The sequence below is a fragment of the Podarcis tiliguerta genome (assembly GCF_965153285.1).
Source record: "Podarcis tiliguerta genome assembly, chromosome: 2".
Classification (NCBI taxonomy): Eukaryota; Metazoa; Chordata; class Lepidosauria; order Squamata; family Lacertidae; genus Podarcis; species Podarcis tiliguerta.
This window is the reverse complement of record NC_139535.1, coordinates 44729285-44748960: the sequence shown is the minus strand read 5'-3', so window position 1 is coordinate 44748960 and position 19676 is coordinate 44729285. Positions and strand designations below refer to the sequence as shown.

At 39.6% G+C, this 19676-nt stretch overlaps 1 protein-coding gene across 1 annotated transcript in view; it reads right to left on the bottom strand.

Moving 5' to 3' along the window:
* Nucleotides 1-19676, bottom strand: part of FAM120A (family with sequence similarity 120 member A) — a 51052-nt gene that overhangs the window by 17292 nt on the left and 14084 nt on the right. The window contains exons 4-8 of the mRNA XM_083420933.1: nt 6123-6251; nt 5048-5144; nt 2220-2317; nt 1785-2068; nt 250-337 (exon numbers count right to left, since the gene is read on the bottom strand). Coding sequence (XP_083277059.1) covers nt 250-337; nt 1785-2068; nt 2220-2317; nt 5048-5144; nt 6123-6251 — 696 coding nt within the window. The remainder of the gene's footprint in view (nt 1-249; nt 338-1784; nt 2069-2219; nt 2318-5047; nt 5145-6122; nt 6252-19676) is intronic.

Genomic DNA, 19676 nt, shown 5'->3' with positions numbered 1-19676 from the left:
ACGTGGAAGCTTTGCAAGTAAATATCAAGCATCTCTAAGAGAATTTTTGAAACTAAAATTTGAATATACTTGCAAATGAAGTTAAAAGTCATATGCATGCATGCACAGAGCTCACTGCCCTTCAGGTGTCAAGAGCTTTTCAAATTTCACCTTAGAAAAGTAGTTTTTTTATCTTTAGAAAAATCACAGGATTCAACTGTGCATATAAAGTCTAATCAACACAGACTATAGTGCTAAGAAGGACTCTACCTTTGTTTGGTCTCCTGGATCCCCACGTCCTTGATTTTCTGACTGGGTTCCTGTTTTTTCCCAGCGCAATTTGTTCCCACCAACATGACTGGGGGGGAAAGAATGCCAAACTATTTTTATTTTCAGAATAATTCAAAGATACTGTTAAATAGTATCAAGATAAACACAACCCCCCCCCCTTTTGTATTTGCAGAGTTTGTTTCCAGGTTCAATTCAAAGTGTTTTTTTGCCTTTAGCACACCTTCATGGTTTGAGTCGAGGGCACCAGCGATATCATGTTTCTCCACATGCAACTGCCCATGTGCTAAGGTTTTCAGCAAAGGTCCTTTTCTAGGTTCACTTCCACCTGGAAGAGAGCCTGTGGTGCCAAAATACTTTCTCCAGGACGTCTCATCTGGTGCTTAACACTAATGTCAAGTGCTACACAAAGAGCTTTTCTGTTTCCCCAGGCATTTTAATTTGGCTTAAGTGCAGCTGTTCTTTTAGAACTGCTGCTTTTAGTGTACTTGTTGTATGTTTTAATTATATCATATTATTTCATCTTGGATTTTTGTAAGCATTCGTGGGAATTTATTAAATGGATGGAACAAAAATAAGATCGTTGCATAAGTTCGTTGTTAGGGGTGATACTTGCACCCTAAGTTGTGTAAAGGTGACAGGTGAACAGCCACTTACCTGATGGCCTATGGCAAGTAAGAGTAGTCTCCAGGGGATCAGGCAATGAAGTTTTATATACAGTGGTACCTCTGGATGTGAATGGGATCCGTTCTGGAGCCTCATTCGCATCCTGAGTAGAATGTAACACGCGACTGCGCATCTGTGGATCGCGTTTTGCCGCTTCCGCGCATGACGTCATTTTGAGCGTCTGCGCATGCACGAGCAGCGAAACCCGGAAGTAACGCGTTCCGTTACTTCCGGGTCGCCACGGAGCGTAACCTGAAAATGCTCAACCTGAAGCATATTTAACCCAAGGTATGATTGTATATTCAAAAGAGCTCCCCTCCCCTTTTAGGTGAAAAATGGCTAACATAGGCACATGCACATACCAGTAAAAATTGGGCTACTAACCTTCTAACTGATATAAACTAATTTCTGAAATAAGTCTTCACTCTCTTTAGCCAACCAGGGGAAATTGGGAAGCCAAATACTGTTGCCTCTGCTCTCTACCTATTTCACAAATCAATCATTTTAAAGGATCCAACACTTAACACTGTCTGGTATAAGCTTATACACTTCCTACCCTGCACTTCATACACACAACTAATAAACATTGTTATAGCAAAAATTTAATAACCTCTACATCTTGGCTGATACAAGATTAGTTTACTTTTTAAATTTTCCTCATTTATCTGAAAACATTTCTGTGCCACCAGCATTAACAAAACAAAGACAAAATACATTACAATTAAGTAGATCACATCAACTGAATATAGAAACAACAGCAGGTGCAGGAACATTTCCCTGTGACAGTAAATTCAAAGACGCTACTAGCAACCTTCTTTTCCAGTCCTGCTAGAAACACATGATGTACTTACTTCACAGCGCCGCCACTGCCTTCATCATTGTCTGAAGATGATGATGTCGAAGAGGCAGGAAAGTATGTTGAATCCACATGATTGGGGCTCCCACTCTGAGCTGGGTTTATTGGAGAGGATCGTTCATATAGTGGTGTATGTTTTCCTTCATGAGGAATGTTGCTGTAGTTGTTCTGCTCAGAAATATTTTTCCCACCTGCATCCAAGGTGATGGCTGGTTCCGACAGGCTATAGGGATATGGACCCTGACCTTGGGTATTACCTTGACTAGACATATGCTGGGCCTAAAGCGGGGGAAAGTATATTATAAATTATAGCTGCTTCTTCATAAATCAGAGCAAACTGCTCATACTCTATATATGTGCGACACACGTTTCTCAAAAACAATTGAAGAGTGCTGGTGGGGAGAAAGAGGAAAAAGCAGAGTATACTTGCCACATGTTTTGCTTGGAGAGGGGTCTGTGGAATGTTAAGCATCTGAGCAGAGACATACGGTGGCACTATACCCGGCATTCCAAATTGATTTGGTCTGGCTATTACAGGAAAAAATCAAAACAAATTCAGTCTCATGCACAGCCTGGCCAGAGTTGCATTTTAGGCGAATCCTCAATAGGAAAAAGTAATCATGTAAGAACAAATGCCTGATATTAGGCTTTTGTTCTTTAAAGCTTTGACCTCATTTCCTATAGTACAGGTTACTTGCTCTCCTATTTCAACACACTCTGACTGTCAGTTTTGTTTCATTTTCTGCCTCTCTCAGGAGACACATTCACTTCCTCCTAGTCTGATCATTTATTTTTTCTTTCCACTATCTGTTCCTGTTCTGTTTATGTTACAGTCACTCCCACCATTTTAGTATCCATTGTTTACTTTCTATATCCCCACAGAACAGGAAGTGCAGCAATTTTAATTCTGCATCCAGTTCTGAAGTGGTTTGTTTTTAATATCCTCAGTTCATGCGCAACACGCAAGAACAGAAGAACAAATATGAAATCTTTGAAGTCTTTTCTCACTTTAACCAGGATACTCTCTCATCAACGAGTTATTAAGAAGTCTTTTTGATTGGTAACACATTTCTCTCTGTCGGTCAGAAATCAAGACTTGAAGAGAGTCAGGCACATGAAGATGGATACATCATGTAAGAGGAAACCAAGTTCAAACAACACTTTACAGCCATTAATATATCTGCTTTCAATTAGTCTAATGAAGACTTGTTATGTAGGATTTATCCAGAAGAGAGAGAACTGATTTCTTTATGTTACCCATCAACCTGGGAGATAGAAAAGTAAAACTAACTCAGATCTGTACCATTTTGACAAGATAGCTTTCTCAGAATAGGGAGGTGATTGTGTGGCTGTCTTGGCGTAAAAAGGCAAGTCTTGCAGAACTTACTATTCTGTGTGATCAAGCCCTAATTATTGTGATTTCCACAGCAAACTGAGGTGAGGTGACATCACTTCAGAACAGACAAAACCCACAGATGGGGAACTGACATTTATCCAGATGGTGTTTTGCCCCAGTTCCAAGCATTTTCTATTTTAAAAACTATTTCGCTAATGCAACAAATGTTACCTTTATTAAAAGTTCTAGTTTTAGATTTCCATATGGTTACATGTGTAGAGTAGAACAGTTAGTTATGACAAATGACCACAGTGCTCTTCTACCTCTTTATTTAATAGGGCTGTACACTGTATTCAGACAAATTCCAAAGCATAGTGGAGGAATGCCTTGGCAGTGGGAAAGCAGGATTTGTACGAGAAACCAAGAGTGAAGCGGGGATCCCTGGAAATGCTTCACGGTGCCTCATCAAAAAAGGCATTAAAAAAAACCCTACAGGATGTGTGTCTGCTGAATACAAAAATAGTATCTCTAAGCTTATCATGAAACCAGAGTGGAAAATGACGGGTCAAGCTGGAATCAAAGAAAATGTTTTTACCTAGAAAGCAAATCCCTTTTAGTTTTTCTTACCCCAAAATCAATGTGGAAAGATATCCAGCACAAAAGCCCGTGGATTTATTTTTCTGATATTTGGCATGCTCTTTTACTCAGGAGGGGCTAGTGTACCTGCAAATTTCATTCACTTCCACCAAAAAGAAAAAAGTTTATATAGCTCTTTTTTTTTTTTCTTTTTTCTTTTTTGCCTTTCCAATAGATATCTGGGTGGTGAGCAGATTGAATGAACCAAAAGCTGAACAGGGCACCCTATAAAACATCTTGGATTGAAGTGGGCTGTTTCCCAAATGCGGGGGCCAAACTGAATATTGTAGTTGGTGCACACCACTAACATTTTCAGAAATAGTTAAGACTAGTCTCAGTAATTGTGTATAATAATCTGATGTAAGACTTATCCAGGATAAAGTTAGTTATAAGCTCTTTAGATCTTGTTTTTGAAGCAAAATTCACTTTGCTCAAAGGAAATTCTGTACAAAGAGACACACTGGCACATATGCACTCTCTCTTACACACAAGAACATTTCAAAATAGGACGCTATCCTGGAGGAGAAAAGCAAGCAATAACCTCACCCAAGAATCCCCCTTTTAACCGGCTGCTTTTCCAAATCTGCATCAAATATTGCCATGTACGTGGCAAAGAAGCGGTCAGAGCAGAGCCTTCCAAACTGTGTATCGTGACATTTTAGTGTGTCGGCTACAGTGTGTAGGTGTGTCACACAAACGCTCCCTGAACTCCTCCCAGGGTTAGTTTGTTAGTAAAACTGGATTACTGCATCGCAAAAATGATCCATGTCTAAAAAGTGTGCTATCAACATGAAAAGTTTGGAAAGCTCTGGGTCAGAGGCATGAAACCACAGAGAAAAGGTCCACAGCAGACAATGACCATGTCTGGGTGCAACACTGGCTTGAGCACTCACACTCTGCTCCCCCAGTGGGGAAGCAAACCACAGACTAGCTGGCTTAATGTTATGTCCAAGCCAGAGCTTGTGACAAACCACAGCAGAGAAGCCAACATCTGCTTGTGCACAATCCAATAGGCCAATAAGTAACATCAATTTCAACTGACCAGAACTTCTCTGACAGCAGCGAGTGGAACACTTACACAGACACAAGAGTGCCTGCTAGGTACCACAGCTGGGTCAGATTACCTACTGATCCAGGATATCAAAATGAAATCTGACTGATTTAATAGGATAAATGTTGTACGATTTCTCTATTGTCTCCCATCTCCTCCCTGGTGTAGGTCATCTCCTACTGTTTAACCAAATTCTCAGTATCATACTCAACTCAAAGTAAGTTTCAACACTTACCTAGGTAGTGTGGTGGATGAAATGGCATAGGCTTATTGGTTGCTGAATAATATGCAACTGCTCTCTTAAATCGTTTAACCTTGTCATCCGTTCTAGACTAAAAGACATATTAAAAGCTTTATTAAAATTACACACACACACACGAACTAGTATTCTCATTTCTCAAACCTTTATGGGCATATAGACAAGATTCCAGTAAGATTCAGTACAATAAAATCGCTCAGCAAAATCTACATCTAACTATTAAATTAAGGTTGTATAACATTCACAAATCTTCACTGTATGTTGCAGAAACCTGACTACTATCTCCATCTTATCCCTATCCTGAGTAAACATAAGGCTAACTTTCAGTCATATGAATGCCACTCCCCGCTAACAAAAGATCAGTGCACAACTGATTTTACATGACTCTGTCCTCAGGGGCATAGTCTCTCTGCGAGTGGTATTTTATGGAATCCCCCTACAGTATTGCCGAAGGTGGCACATTCAGTCTTGCTAGCATGTAAGCCCTGTGTTGATTCAGGTTGGTCCAATGGGAGATAAGTATCCTCTGGCTCCTCACATCGCACCATCCCTAGACTTGCACAGAAGCTGTTCCTGATTTTACTACTAAGTTCTTGAAATTCGTTGTCCAACAATCTGCATTTAATTATCTCAAATGCAGGATTTTCTGATAAGCAGTACAGGGAGTCTAGTGAGATTCCTATCTGTTGTTTTCCCCCCTCCATCCCTCTTAACCATCCCGATGATTGGTATTCAGCTAGCACGGTCACAACAACACTGTTAGGTTCAGGCCTATAATGCAACCACAACCAAAGCTGAAATGTCAGTAGCCATGCTTGTGTTACTAAAAGTCTTTGGTGTTAACATTGCCATAAAGCTGTACCCGGTATTATGGAAATTTACAGAACCCAAAAAAGCAAACCCAAGTTACACATCCTTGGACATGACAATGATAAGAGAGAAGAGTGATAGGCAGGCATGTGCACATGAGTACACACACAGTAGAAGTTGATTATTTGTACAATTGTACTTTAAAATGAGTCTACACCTATGATCTTTGTTCCTTCCTTACCTGTGAATGTTGAAAGACATCTTTAGCTATGGCATCCAAATCAGAAGTGTCCTGAATATTGCGGACATAGTCAGCTACAGCTTTGATCACTACATCACAGGGTGGTAAAACTAACTGGTGTGCTCGTACCTAGAAACACAAACACATGTTAAAATGCCACAGCAGCTCCCTAACATAGCTCAGTTTTGTAGCTAGTAAGCAGACCAACTAAAATTCCACTGTAAAATATGTTAATGAGTAATTCTACCAACACAAACAGAATTTAAAAGCTTGTATATCTCAGATAGTGACCAATTTCTGAGGAGACTTTTAATAGAAAGAAGGATCTCAAAAAAATATTCTAAATATGAATTGTTATTACATGTCTGTTCAGCAAATGAGATGCCTACATCTAAATATGCAGCAATTTCTTTAGTAATTAAGTGGCAGCCACTGAAGCATTTCCATAAGGGATGTGTGAGCATAATCAAGTGGAAGCCAGGTTTTCAAGCTAATGGCAACAAGTAGGAAAAAGAAATGTATAATTAAATGGAAACGTGGGAAGAGTAATTTGGGAGGAGTTTGCAAAGTGGATAAAGGTAAATGATTTTAAATTGATTTTACAATTCTAATTATGTGGTGTCTTTCCTAAAATAACCTGGTTTAAAATGAAATCTAAATACAAAGCATGTTAAAATCTACTTGTCTCTTTAAAATGAATTGTGGCCTGATAGCAAACACATCTTAAATAGGCTATTTTTCTAATAAAGCAAGAATTACAGGGACAAATGTCTAACTTCCGAAGTTGAGAAAATGGCACAATGAACTATTTAATTATTATTTGTTACTATGGCCTAACAAGAGTTTAGCAGGCCATCACAGGAGCTGGAAGCTAGGAGATGCTAGTCCACATTTTACCCAGCACTGCAACAGCCCACATGGGTGACCTTGTGCAAATGTTTTGCTACGTGAACTTTGCAATGTATTCCTTTTCAAATTATGGCACTGTAACCAACAGAATGGTTTCCATGATCTCATGGAAACATGGGGGTTTTTTTTGGCGTACTACAGCCTTGCTTCTGGAAAGTTCCAGACACTTACAACTCAGTCCTATGCTTATTTACTAGGAAGTATTGTTGTTCAAAGAAACTTTGTTACAAATAACTGTGCATACAATTTCAGCTGCAGACAAGTGTTCTTCCTTTGCTTCCTTGAGCACATACAAAGAGGGCTAAGCTGCTTTTCGCGAAGCAGTTCCAATTCTGCAATTGATGCAGACTACATGGTAAAAGATTTTGGATTATATTGAATTGCAAACGAACGCATTAATTATTGTAGCAATTGGATAGCATGCATACTTGCCCAGGAAATATATTAATTTCACAACAAGAAATCTGATTTAAATCAATGCACCCTTGGACAAGTGTGTATTAAGGTAAATGTCAAACTATGAACCTCTGACATTTACTAGGAGTTCTTAACATTCTAGGGAGCCAGTGGAATATTTCAGACAATTCTGACATTAGTGGAAGTATTTTAAAGCCAACCAAGTGTCTTTGACCAAAGACATTATTGTTTCAATAATTCACTGATAATGTCCAGAGTAAGTTTTGTGGGAAATTGTTCAAATATGTGCCAGTAATGGGAGAGAAAGGAAGATGAAATTTGATCACCATCAGAAAAAATCACTCAGTTTGCCTTAAGATTCTTTGATTGTTGGCATGCATCTATCTCGGCGAGACAGTGGAGAAGTGCGTTTTTGGACGCCTTGAAAATTTCACAGTTTACTATTTCCTACGGACCTCCAAAGACTTTAAGGATTACCAATAAACATTCACTGAACTTCTTATGCTTATTGCAACATATACATTAGCTCAAAGTTGGTAAAGTCTCTGGCTTTTATTTGCACAACTTCCACAAAAATATACTTTAAAAGATTGATTTCAGCATTCATTTAAAAAGCTTCCTTCATTTCCATACAGGCATCCTATATGAACAGCCCTGAGATATTTTGATGGAAGGCAGTATAAAAATCGATTAAATAATGAAAGTAATAATAATAATAATATAAGCAAGCTTCACTTTAATCAGTTGAGCTTACTCCTAAGTACATATGCATAGGATTGCAGCCTAAAAAATAACTTGCCATATTCATGTTATTCCCAACACAACAACACTTTTCATGCTCTAGATGCCATAAGACAAATTTCTTTGAACTATGCAACAATTCTGTTTAATTAAAAGTATTCAATTCATTATTAGCATTTGTACTTTATTATAGTGCTTCACTACAGTGTTTTATTTAAATACTTGGGTGTTGTTGTTTTAAAAAAGGGTGGGATCTACACTTATTACTAAAACAAACCTACAAATAGTTCAAGGTGAGGTTCCATGGTCTAATATCATCAATGCTTTTTCCTGGAAATCTACTGATTTCAGAGAACTTATTCTCAACAAATATGCTAATCTTGTGGTGGCAACTTAAGTCTCTTAGTGCTCGATAAAGCTAAAATGTTAAGTTTACATTACATTTCCATCATGACAGCAGTGGAGGTCTTAGTTGCTTAAAGAGTGTCCTAAGAGTAATAGGCACTAATCACCTAACGAGCTCCATCACTGCAAGCCCTGCACTTGGACTTCTGCTTGCATAATGGGGGTTTCCCCTCCTCTCTTCCCCCACTGAAACTGGCTTGGGTTGGTCTGGAGAATGCCTAGAACAGCGCACAGGGGAGGAGAGGGGAGACTGTTCCGTCTGAGAAGCTGCAATGCCTGTGCTGATGGGACATTCACCGCAGCACGGTGCTGGATTCCATCCAATATCCTAAGACATAGAAGAGTCTGGAAAAGTCAGTTTTAGCCAGCATGACTGCCAAAAGAAGTTTGGTTTAATTCATTTAAACTGCAGGTCATCTTATCGCAAGGGCAAAGAAACAAGCAATAACACAATAATTGTTAACTTATCATACAGTACGCTTTTAAAACTCCAGCAACTGCTTAGTTCGGATCACTATAAGCTAGACCAATTGAAAACATATTTCAGTGCTTCTGAAAGCTTTAGCAAATCTCCAGCAGAAGAAAACTCCGTATCTGGTTGAGCAGTCACCAGGAATACCTTTCTCTGCATCACTGCCACATGGATTCTGCACATGTATGGTATAGAGTGAGGTAAGAGTTCTGAGTTAATCATAGAAAGATTGTTACACGACGTAAGAAATGACTCATGCTCTTCATTATGAATCCAATACATTTCAAAAGCTTTGCACATCTGGGCTTGCGCATATGAATTGGCGCAGGAAACGAAGAGCTAGTACAGGAGAGAGAATTAGAGTCAAGTGATGTGTGCCAATTAGAATGCAGGCGGCTGCACCTCTGTGTGAATGGAAGCAATTTCAAGAGAAGCCCTATATGGCCAAGGGGAGGGACCATAGCTGAGTGGCAGAGGACATGTTTTACATGTCAAAGGCCCAGGTTTAATGTCCAGCAGCTCCAGCTAAAGGGTCTTAGGAAGCAGGGCCATACCCAAGACCTTGGAAAACAGTTGCCAGTGCAGGCACTCTGGACCAGATGGATCGCCATTCTGACCCAGTATAATGCAGCTTCATGTCTGGCATTCAGTCTTGGACAGATTGTTTCAGATACAACCACAGGGCAGCAGCCACTCAAGAGTGATTTTATTAGGAATCTTTAACAGTGATGCTTAAATAGCAGCCCAGCAAGTGTTTTTGAAATGAAGCAGCATAAAAGGCAACGTCTCACTTTCGGTCAAGCTAACAGAAGCCTGGAACCAGACAAAAACATCTTTAGTAGGGCTGCTTAGCAAAAAAAAATGGTTTAAGATATGCTGCTCCAACTGCCTTTCTGCTTTTCGGTACAAAGGGAGGGTTTGGGTGATTGTATCTCTGCTTAATAAGCCAAGATAGGAATATGCCTCTTGCTCATGCATGCAACCAGCAAACGAAACAGGAAGTTTTAACTATTGACTAGAGTTTTCCATTTAATCACAGTTTTTCCCATCTGGATCAACAGCTTTGGAATAAGCCGGGATATTAAACCAACTTCAAAGCAGTGCTTGAATATCCCAGCCTGCTCTGAAATTGATAACTACAGTTTCCCAGTTCAGGTTCAACAGGAAACTCAACAGGAACACAGGAAGCCGGCATATACTGAGTCGGGTCAACAGCCCACCTAGCTTAGTACTGTTTCTACTGCCAGGCAGTGCCAGGCAGAGTTTCAGAGAGGAAGTCTCTCCCAGCCCTACCTGGAGATGCCAGGGATTGAACCTGGGACTTTTTGAACGCAAAGCAGATGCTCTACCACTGGAGTACAGCCCTTCCCCAATGGATCTGTGGACTCAAGCAGGCAAAAGCCGCATTTACATCTTTGGTTATTAAACCTCTGAATGTGATCTATTAAGGCATGTCAGAACTTGCAAAAATATTCTTGACTGAAACTCCTGGGTCTACTACTCTGTCCCTCAGAAATAAACCCCCCTATTCCCATAAGGCCTGCCATTATGTGTAAAAAAGTTAACCCTGGCTGAAATTAAGCCGGGACACTTCTAAACCAGTTCAGAATCCTGATTAAATCCAGCTTTGTCCAGTATCTTCTTCACTATTTAGATGCCTGCAATGGAATTATCTAGGTTCGACACCAACATGGCCTGTATCATGTAAGAAAACCTGCAGCAGAAGCTTCACGTGGCAGATTTACTTTCGTGCCAGAATTACATGCAAACCATCAAAACCTGGTTTCATGGCTGATCTACCTTGAAGTTGGCAATCACACCTCAGTACCGTTATCTAACACTAGAATAGTAATTCACTGCAGCAAAAGATCACAAATGGCACCAAGATGCACTGGTAATTTCAGAGGCATATAGAATTACAAGAAAGGTTATTTGGGGTATTAAAAACCACAGCCAAGAGAGATGGGGCAGTAAATGGGGCTGATTAGCAATGTTTGCAACAGAAGACCCAAACCACATGGGCTCTGGTCCAAGTGGAAAGTTATTAGTGTGAAGCTGTATCCCAGCAGAAGCTCTTAATTTTCAAGAACTTTGGTTCTTGAACAAAAGAAGTTTGGTTTTTTAAAAGCCCAAATTATGTAGTATTTGCTTCACACAAAACCACTTACAACAGTAATGGTCCATGCACTTTGTAGCCTCACTGGCAACCATTCTACCACATCACATGTAAGATCAAAGGTAGGGAGCCTTCGATCTGTGAGCCAAATTCACACCACAATATCATTTCCCCCAAACCACACCCGCCTGCTCCACATCCAACACTATGTGTACATCAGGTGTGGAGAAGGGACGATGCTGCTGGATCAGCTGTTCGACTGAGTTCCCCATAGGAAACTTGATCACTCAGCCAATATCTACAGAAAACAGGGGTGCCAGCCTTATGTTCAGACTGCCCTAGTCCCCTGAGCTGTGGTTCCAACATGCCCAACAACTAGCTGGCTGTAAGGCACTTCAAAAGCAGTGCACAACGGACTTGGACAGATGGGTGGGGTAACTCACCTGTCAATCATCTGACACAACGATAACATAGATTTACAAGTTTGTTGATTCACAGGGGTGGGGAAGAATAAGGATCTCTCCTGCTGGGACAAAAAGGTCCCACATTCCTGTGTTAGGTGCTTAACTTTTATAACCTTGTAATCATTCCATTAACTTTTACAACCTTCTAATATTTTTATTAGGACCTTAATTTATGCAAATATATCCAAATGGCTGCTCCACCCCAACCCTGCTCTAGCTGCCATAGTATCCATTTGAATCTCAAACATCTTGTCTTCCAGATGACGTATGAGTGGCTATTTTTCATAGCAGGGTAGTGTTCTTGGAAACTGCCTCAAATTAAAAGCTATCATAGTCTTTTAAAACCACCAGAGGGCACCCCTGAAGCCAAAGAAAAACCTATTATCCATAATCAGCCCCTGCTCTGATTTCAGTTAAATTTCAGTTAACTGATATGTACAGACAAACATGTAATTCTAAGGTACCATATATACGTAACCAGCAAGATTATTGGAAAGAAAACACATACAAGAGACCAGGAGAGTCAGAACAGAAGAGGAAGTGATATAAAAGTCTCATTTGTAGATTAAGAGGTCTGCCACACAAATCCAAGTTACTAACTAGCCTATAATTTATGCCCTCTCACTACCAACAACCTCCCCCTCCTTGCATACCAATACACCGCATCAGAAAAATGTTGGGTTCAAACAGGGTTAAGGAACAGAGATATCTGGATAGTCTGCCTCTTCTATAAGGGCTTCACTTTTGAGCTGTGGGTAGGCTCTGGCTTTACCACCACCACTTTTCAGTTTCTGAAGTCCTTGCAGTACATGACTCCATGCATTAAAGCAAACAGTACCCTCTTCACATTTGAATTGTATGATGGAGACATCATATGGTGACCAGGAAGTGGGGGTGCACTGGCCCACCCCTGACACCAACACATAGATCTGAACATCTGCATTGAGCAGCCCTATGCATGAGCAGCTACTGTGTGTAGTCTTCCACATGACCTGCACTTCTGATAATGCTGAAGCCCTGACCTCTTTGGAGCCTACATATGAGCAACTGCTTCTTCAGCCAAACCATGGAAGGCCCTAGAGGGCCATAGGTTAGCCACCTCTTAGGTTAGACTATATTGGCCAAGATGAACCAATGGTCAACTCTGCACAAGTTGCACATTCTTTCTTGCCAAAATACAAGATGAGCCTTGCAGTTTTTACAGAGCAAAAAGTCAGACTTTTTATATCACCTGATGATAAATTATTTGGTGGAGGGGCGGGGGGGCAGCAAATCAGTACATCTGAATAGTGCTTATTTCAGAAGTTTAACTTAAAGCCGCAGCACAAATTTTGTTTGCAAAAAGGTCGACAAAGCTAAACAGTTTGGGAACGTTGAACTTGACAGCACTTATGTGTAGGAAATCAGTAAGTAAGATTAGCTAAACAAAAACTGGTTTTAAAGCATCTATAATTCTAGTCTCTCCAGCATGAAATTTGGTGGGGGTAGGGAACACATGTGAAATTTGAGAACAAAATATTACCTGAAAAGCAAGGGCAACAGTAGACCCCATTCAGAAAGCTGGGTGGCAAGGCAACCGCTATTCACTCTCAAGAAAGGAATTCTCTGTGGAAAATGGCCTACTGTAAGATTGCATTTTAAACAGCATAGCGCAGCTATAAAAACTGTTCAACTGCTACAACATGAGGCCAATACCCTAAGGAAAATGCTATTTGCCATTAATAATTACAGTTCCCAACATTTTCATCTTTGATGGTTATCTGAAAATTGCCTTATACAGAAGACAGAGCTTCAAAACCACTCACATAGAGTTCTTTCTATGCAGAACTGGGCAAAGCCTGCAATTTACTTACTGAACATTATATCCAAACTTAAGCCGTTACTGGCATTTCCCATGCTGAAAGGTTGCTATAAAAAAGGATAAGGATTGACACATTTTTAAAAATTGGCAACTTTCTCCTTCAGTATTGATTTATTTAATAAAATGTATATACTGCTTGAATGAAAAAAAAAACCCCACTTCAAGCTAGTTATATGTATTAAAAGAGATGATGTTGCTTTGTGTTCAAACAGATTGAGCTGAGAAGCCAAGAAATCAGTGGGAGTCCTCAGGCAAGTAACTATTTCCTCAACTATCTTCAGTTTAGCTCAACAGTGAGCAACCTGTGGTGCTCAAGTTGTTGTTAGAGCACCTTTTCCCTCAGTTCTATGGGTGAGAGCCATTGATGCCACCGGTTTCTAGAAACTCCTGGTGGACTAAGGAAACCCAAACTGAGAACAGTAGTTCTCCACACCCCATTCTCATTGATGTCACCATGCTGGAAGCATGAATACTTTTTTTAAAAAAACCCCAAATCATTGGCTGCACCTGGTATGTAAGATCTCCTACTGTGCACAAGATTATAAACATTCTTTTATTATACAAACAGTGAGAACCACTATTGTTGAAAAGCAATATACAAATATTACTTTAAAATAAATAAAATCTGCCAAAGGGTTCCCTGCCTTTGTCTTGCTTCATTCTCCCTCATTAGGCCTGGTCTCGCCATCTCAGCAGAATCCTTATCTCTTCCCATCCTTGCTCACCTCACAGGCCATAATACCCACTGAGCAAAAGCCAGATCGGCACAGTAGCGATTGGGCTGCCCTTGTGTGAACCTTGTAGCCAGTTCCCCATCACTCTCCCAGAGCAAATGTTTAAGAGTAAAAATTGGCATCCAGAAAATGTAAACTAAAGCCCCAAGTATTTCAACATGTAGCCAGTTGAAAAAACAAAATGGCAGTGTGCCTAAAGCAAGAGACAATCCGCATTCGGTCCAGAGCCACGGATGTGAATCCACTGAGAAGCTAATTTTAGAAATTGGACAGGGCTCGTATTGAGCTTGTGAACAAAATTGCTGGACGGAACGAGGAAAACCCTGGAGTCAACTTCCTTTTGTCGTGGGAAAGATTCCACTCCCTGGACCTCACCTCAGTATTGAAAATGGCCTCCATCCAGCAAGAATCTTAAGCAGACAGGTGTGGGTGAATAGAAGTGGGGGCGCAACACAGCAGTAGATATTTATTTCAATTTAAAAGAGGAATTGTGCTTTCTGGTAAGTATATTCAAGAGTGTTGGTTTCCTGGGAGTGGTAGGGCCTGTGTGTGAGGAGCATAGCTGTCAACTTTTCCCTTTTCTTGCAAGGAATCCTATTTGGAATAAGCGAATTTCCCTTAAAAAAAGGAAACAGTTGACAGCTACGGCAATGCCACCTGCCCTTTAAATCCTGTTCCTTAATTCTGTGATAGGTCAGTTGTTCTGTAGCAGGAGAAAGATGCTCTGCATATGCAGAGAGGCATATTTAAATATTCTTGCTGGCTACTAAAAATACAAAATGGCTACAAAGCCCAGCTACTATCTGTGTACTTCCGAATCCCACCACCTGGAGCCACATCCACAGAACTATTTTACCTCATTTGGAAAGGATTCACCTGATTGAAACTTGTATGATTTTTGCCTTTAAAAATAGAGGTTATTCTTTGTCTAGTAAAGAATTACTGGCGCAAGGGCATTTTTCAAAGTTTAATAACAGATTTAAGTATGTTTAAAATCCGCAGGTAGCCATAATTTTAAACAGGATTGGTGTAAAAATATTGACAAAGTGGGATGAGGAAACTAAAACGTGAAAAAAATATTATGAAACTTTTTAAAATATAGCGACTATGCTTTGACATCAAGTTTTTATTAACTAGCAGGTCATTTTCTCTTCTACGCTTTACCCTCAGAGCAACAGCTAGTGAAGGAAATCAACAGAATTGTTAAAACTTCTCAGATTAGAAGGAATGGAATACCCTGAGCTTTGCTACGAAAAAATAAACTAAATTTAATAAAATGCCACTTAAAAATGCTCACTGCTTTAGAGGCCCCTTCATATTTTAATTTTCAAAAGATGGTTCTACTTTTCCTCATAGCTGCAATTATCTGATGTACACTGTTATCACTTAGTTTTTAGCTCCCCACCCAAAGCAACTAGCCTGCTTTTTACTTATACAAAGGAGCTCCTCTTATTAGCAAAAAGCAGACTGTTTTGTGTGTTTTTTTAAAGGAAAATTACAAGCTACAAGGGCTGGTGAAGGAGAAACAAAGCACACCAGCTCTCCTTAGGAAGCCCACTCACACACCTGGAGGGAATTCTTAGCTGCCAACAGTGACCAGGTGAGTAGCTAATACAAGACTGAATTGTCATAAGTAGCATTAAATGAATTATATGTTGAAATTCTGGATTTACTGCATATCAAATATTAAAGGATGCATAATCAATTCTGAACACATTTCTAATGGAAATGGAAATCAGAATTCATTACTATAGCTCCTATAACAAAAAATTACAGATGCTTTAACATGAGCAGTTAACAGCATGGCAGCCAGGCACAAGAGACACTTAAATGGGTACGGAAGTATTGTGTTTTTCATTTTTCTTTTAAAATCTAACTGGGTAGCACTATAATTATGGAGGAGGAAGTGACATCACACCTGGAAAACGGAAGTTTGAAAGGAGAATTCTGCAATCCTGGAGAAGATTTTTTTTATAACCCAGTAACTGGAACCGAGAAGTCCACAAAAGAAAGTAGCAGCAGCAGCAGATTAAGTGGCTGAAAAAGACAGGCAGTGAATAGAGTTTTATTCTATAACTACTAGAAGAAAAACCTCAAACACTTCTGCTAGCACAATGAGGATACCATGAAGTACATAAAAAGACAAAACAGTCAAGATATCATGTTAAGCTGAAGCATCTAAAAAGTTAATGGAGTGTGTTTAGAAATGGAAACGGCTACAGATTTTCTTCAAAGGAGAAAAATGAATTTGCACTAATGTATAAGATCAAGTAGACAGATGTTTGCAGCAGACTGTTAAGTTTCAATAAGAGTACATAACCAAAATTAATAATCAGACGGCAATGGAGGGGGAGAAAATGTAAATTGCATGTTATGAGATCATGACAAGCAAAGTTCATTGTGAACCCCAAAAGCCCAGAGCCTGACAGCTTGGAGCAATTTCTCAAGAAATGACTGCACTTTTCATAAAGCCTAAGGATATTTAATTCCATTTTCCATGCCAAAAATCTGCACTCTATACTTCAAAAGCCTTTTTTTATCATTTCCACTAGAAATGAGTTTTAAAAAGAAACCTAGATAAATTCTTCACATAGGTTAGTAAAACTGAAACGCTGTTTCGTTTTTAAAAAGAGAGAGCTGAATGAGCAACACAACCCTATTCTTAAAAATTAGACATTATCTCCTCATAGTTACAACTAAAAAGGCCCTGAGACTAAAAATACTCATGAGCAAAAAGGCCTCAAAGATGCTATTGTCTTCAGAATCTCCACTTCTACACTGATGAGTGAGCAAATGTTATTTAACTAAGAGCAGGAAGAGATGGTCACATTCACTATACAATTCCCTACAAAGAATTTTTTTGGGGGGTGGGAAGTACAGAGTCTTTCTTGCTCACTCCAGGCTCATCTATTCTACATTAACTCTTCCCTATCACTTTGCATTTTCCTTATCTGACATTTTTCCTGCATCAATTACAGCAGAATCAGACTATTAGAGCACTCATCTAGGTTGACCCCTTTACTTGGTTCTATTTCAGGCTTCTGGAAACAGGCTACACGTTTTGTATGTTGCTTCATATAAAGTACTCCCTGAACATACAGAACTATGTCAAGGAGGGCTCTAGGCAAGCGTTCTCTCTTGTCATACTAGCTTGTTATGCACACTGAGATTTCTCAATGTGTGATCAGGGGACAGGACATAGAAAACATGCAACCCTCCACCTGCAGTATGAAATTGTACTTTGTGTCAGTGCTCTCGATAATTTACATTTGCTTCTGGATTACAAATCCACAGGACAGAAATTGTCAACTGAGTGTTATACACAACATCTCTTAGAGCCATTTCCAGCTCTGACAAGATAAAACACTGCTGGGATAATGTGCACGCTGCACATACAGCAACCATATATAAACCTTTATAAACCTTTATAAACAAAGCTACATATCCTACTCTCAAGCTTACACCTAAAGTAAGACAGGGTCACCAATCTTTTGGGACCAGTGAGCACATCTGGAATTTTAAGAAAGCGCCACAGGTTGCCAGCGACAAGATGGGGTGTGTGACCTAACACAAAATGGCTGCTTTGAGGGTGTGGTTCAACACAAAATGGATGCTACGTCTAAAAAAGGAGAGTCAGGACCACAAAATGCTGTGCGCCTGCTCCCACCCCATAATAAAGCACCTACATGAGCCACCACAACACTTGCTCAGTTTTTGCACCTCTCCTCTGTTCAGTACAGGGGAGTGGGTGTCCAATCCTGGCATCCAATGAAATGTGGGTATGAACATGTTCACTGTGGGAGAGGCTGATTCAGTACAAACAAGAACTGAACAAGAATAGCAAACTTACACACTGTAGTTTTTTAAGGGGATATTTACGTTTCCTAGGCACCGCAGGGTGTACTGGTAGGCACACTTGCACCCAGGGGCACCCACTGCAGGAAGACATAATGGAAGGGCAATGTATGGGAACTGTACAAAGTGAGAGTTCAGTTAAAGGATGAACAATAGGATGAACAATACCTCTTCATCCCTTCTTTCTTTAACTGCACTTAAATACTAAAAATGGAAGAATGGCAGAGTTCCAATGGAGCAACAAGAAAGATAAAAAACAGAGCACAGTGGGGAAATCAATACTGTAGCACTGAATTTACAGGGGACAGTGTTATCAGGGGAGTCAAGACAGCAAGAGAGGAACATGCACAACAAACAAGTGGAAGAATGCATACATTTGAATGCAAGATGAGAGAGAGCCAATGTACGTAACAGAAGACAGGAAGTAAAATCATCATGACAGGGATAGATTAGTTGAGCTGAAGAAAGAGAACACGTAATTGAGCAACCTTCACATGAAAACCTACTGGACAAAAACTAAGTTACCATCAAGCAACTGTAGGAGATGCTGGAATCTGTCCAATAGTAAGCACCTTGTCTTCTGTGAATCAGATGCAACAGTAGCCTCTCTCAATGTGTGGAGAGGAGAGCAGAAAAAGGTGTCCAACCTCCTTGGGTTCATAATCATGGAAAATGTTGCACTACTTCCATCCACCCACAAGTGATTTTGATTTTAAAATACATCTAGACTTTAGAGTAGGGGTATGGAAAAGATGTCCATGAATAGACAGGAGACCAAGTGCCAGGATTGTTGTGAAGTAGGCCAAACTAGGTAGCCAGTGCTTAATTCAAAAAAGCACTTCTTTTGTTCTTAAGAAACTGTGTTTACTTGGGAACATTTAGCATTGATTAGCTATGCCTAAACTATTAAGAAATCCACTATTGCTTTGTAAATTTAAGAGCCTAGTGGACCACAGGGATTCCCAGGAGGCAGAAAGCTAAGAATTCAGCCCATTCTTGCCTCACAAAACTGACAATGAATAAAAATTAGGTTATCTTATAAGCTGAGGCCTTATTTATGGATTTTTTTAAAAAAATCTAAGGTCTTAAAAATGACTCAACAACTAACCAGAGAGGTCATGAATGAATTTCATTTCCTCTGTCCTACTTACTGGCTAACATGAACAAAATAATAACAGAAACTATTACTAGTTTTCTCTTTTCTCCTGCAAAGACATGTAAAGAAATGTTCTTAATCTTATTGGTTTGTTCCTATTCTTACATTAATGTAAGTACCACATATTTTAACATTGTGTATGTTTAGAGCTGTATGTTTTGGGTGTTTTAAATTGCTTTTAGAGGATCTATGTTCATATAATAAAATTTGCTTTGTATTGAATATAACTTCCTAATGTGACAGTTGAGTATACATGTTACATGGGCACCAATACCCAATAACAACGCTACAAAACAAGACAATATTTTTAATGTTTTTAAAGTGTCATCTATGACAATAAAGCTAATGGTTTTTAATGACTTTTTAAAAAAGCAGATGGATGGGGATGCAATTTGCTAACAGCACAGAACAGACAGCCATTATT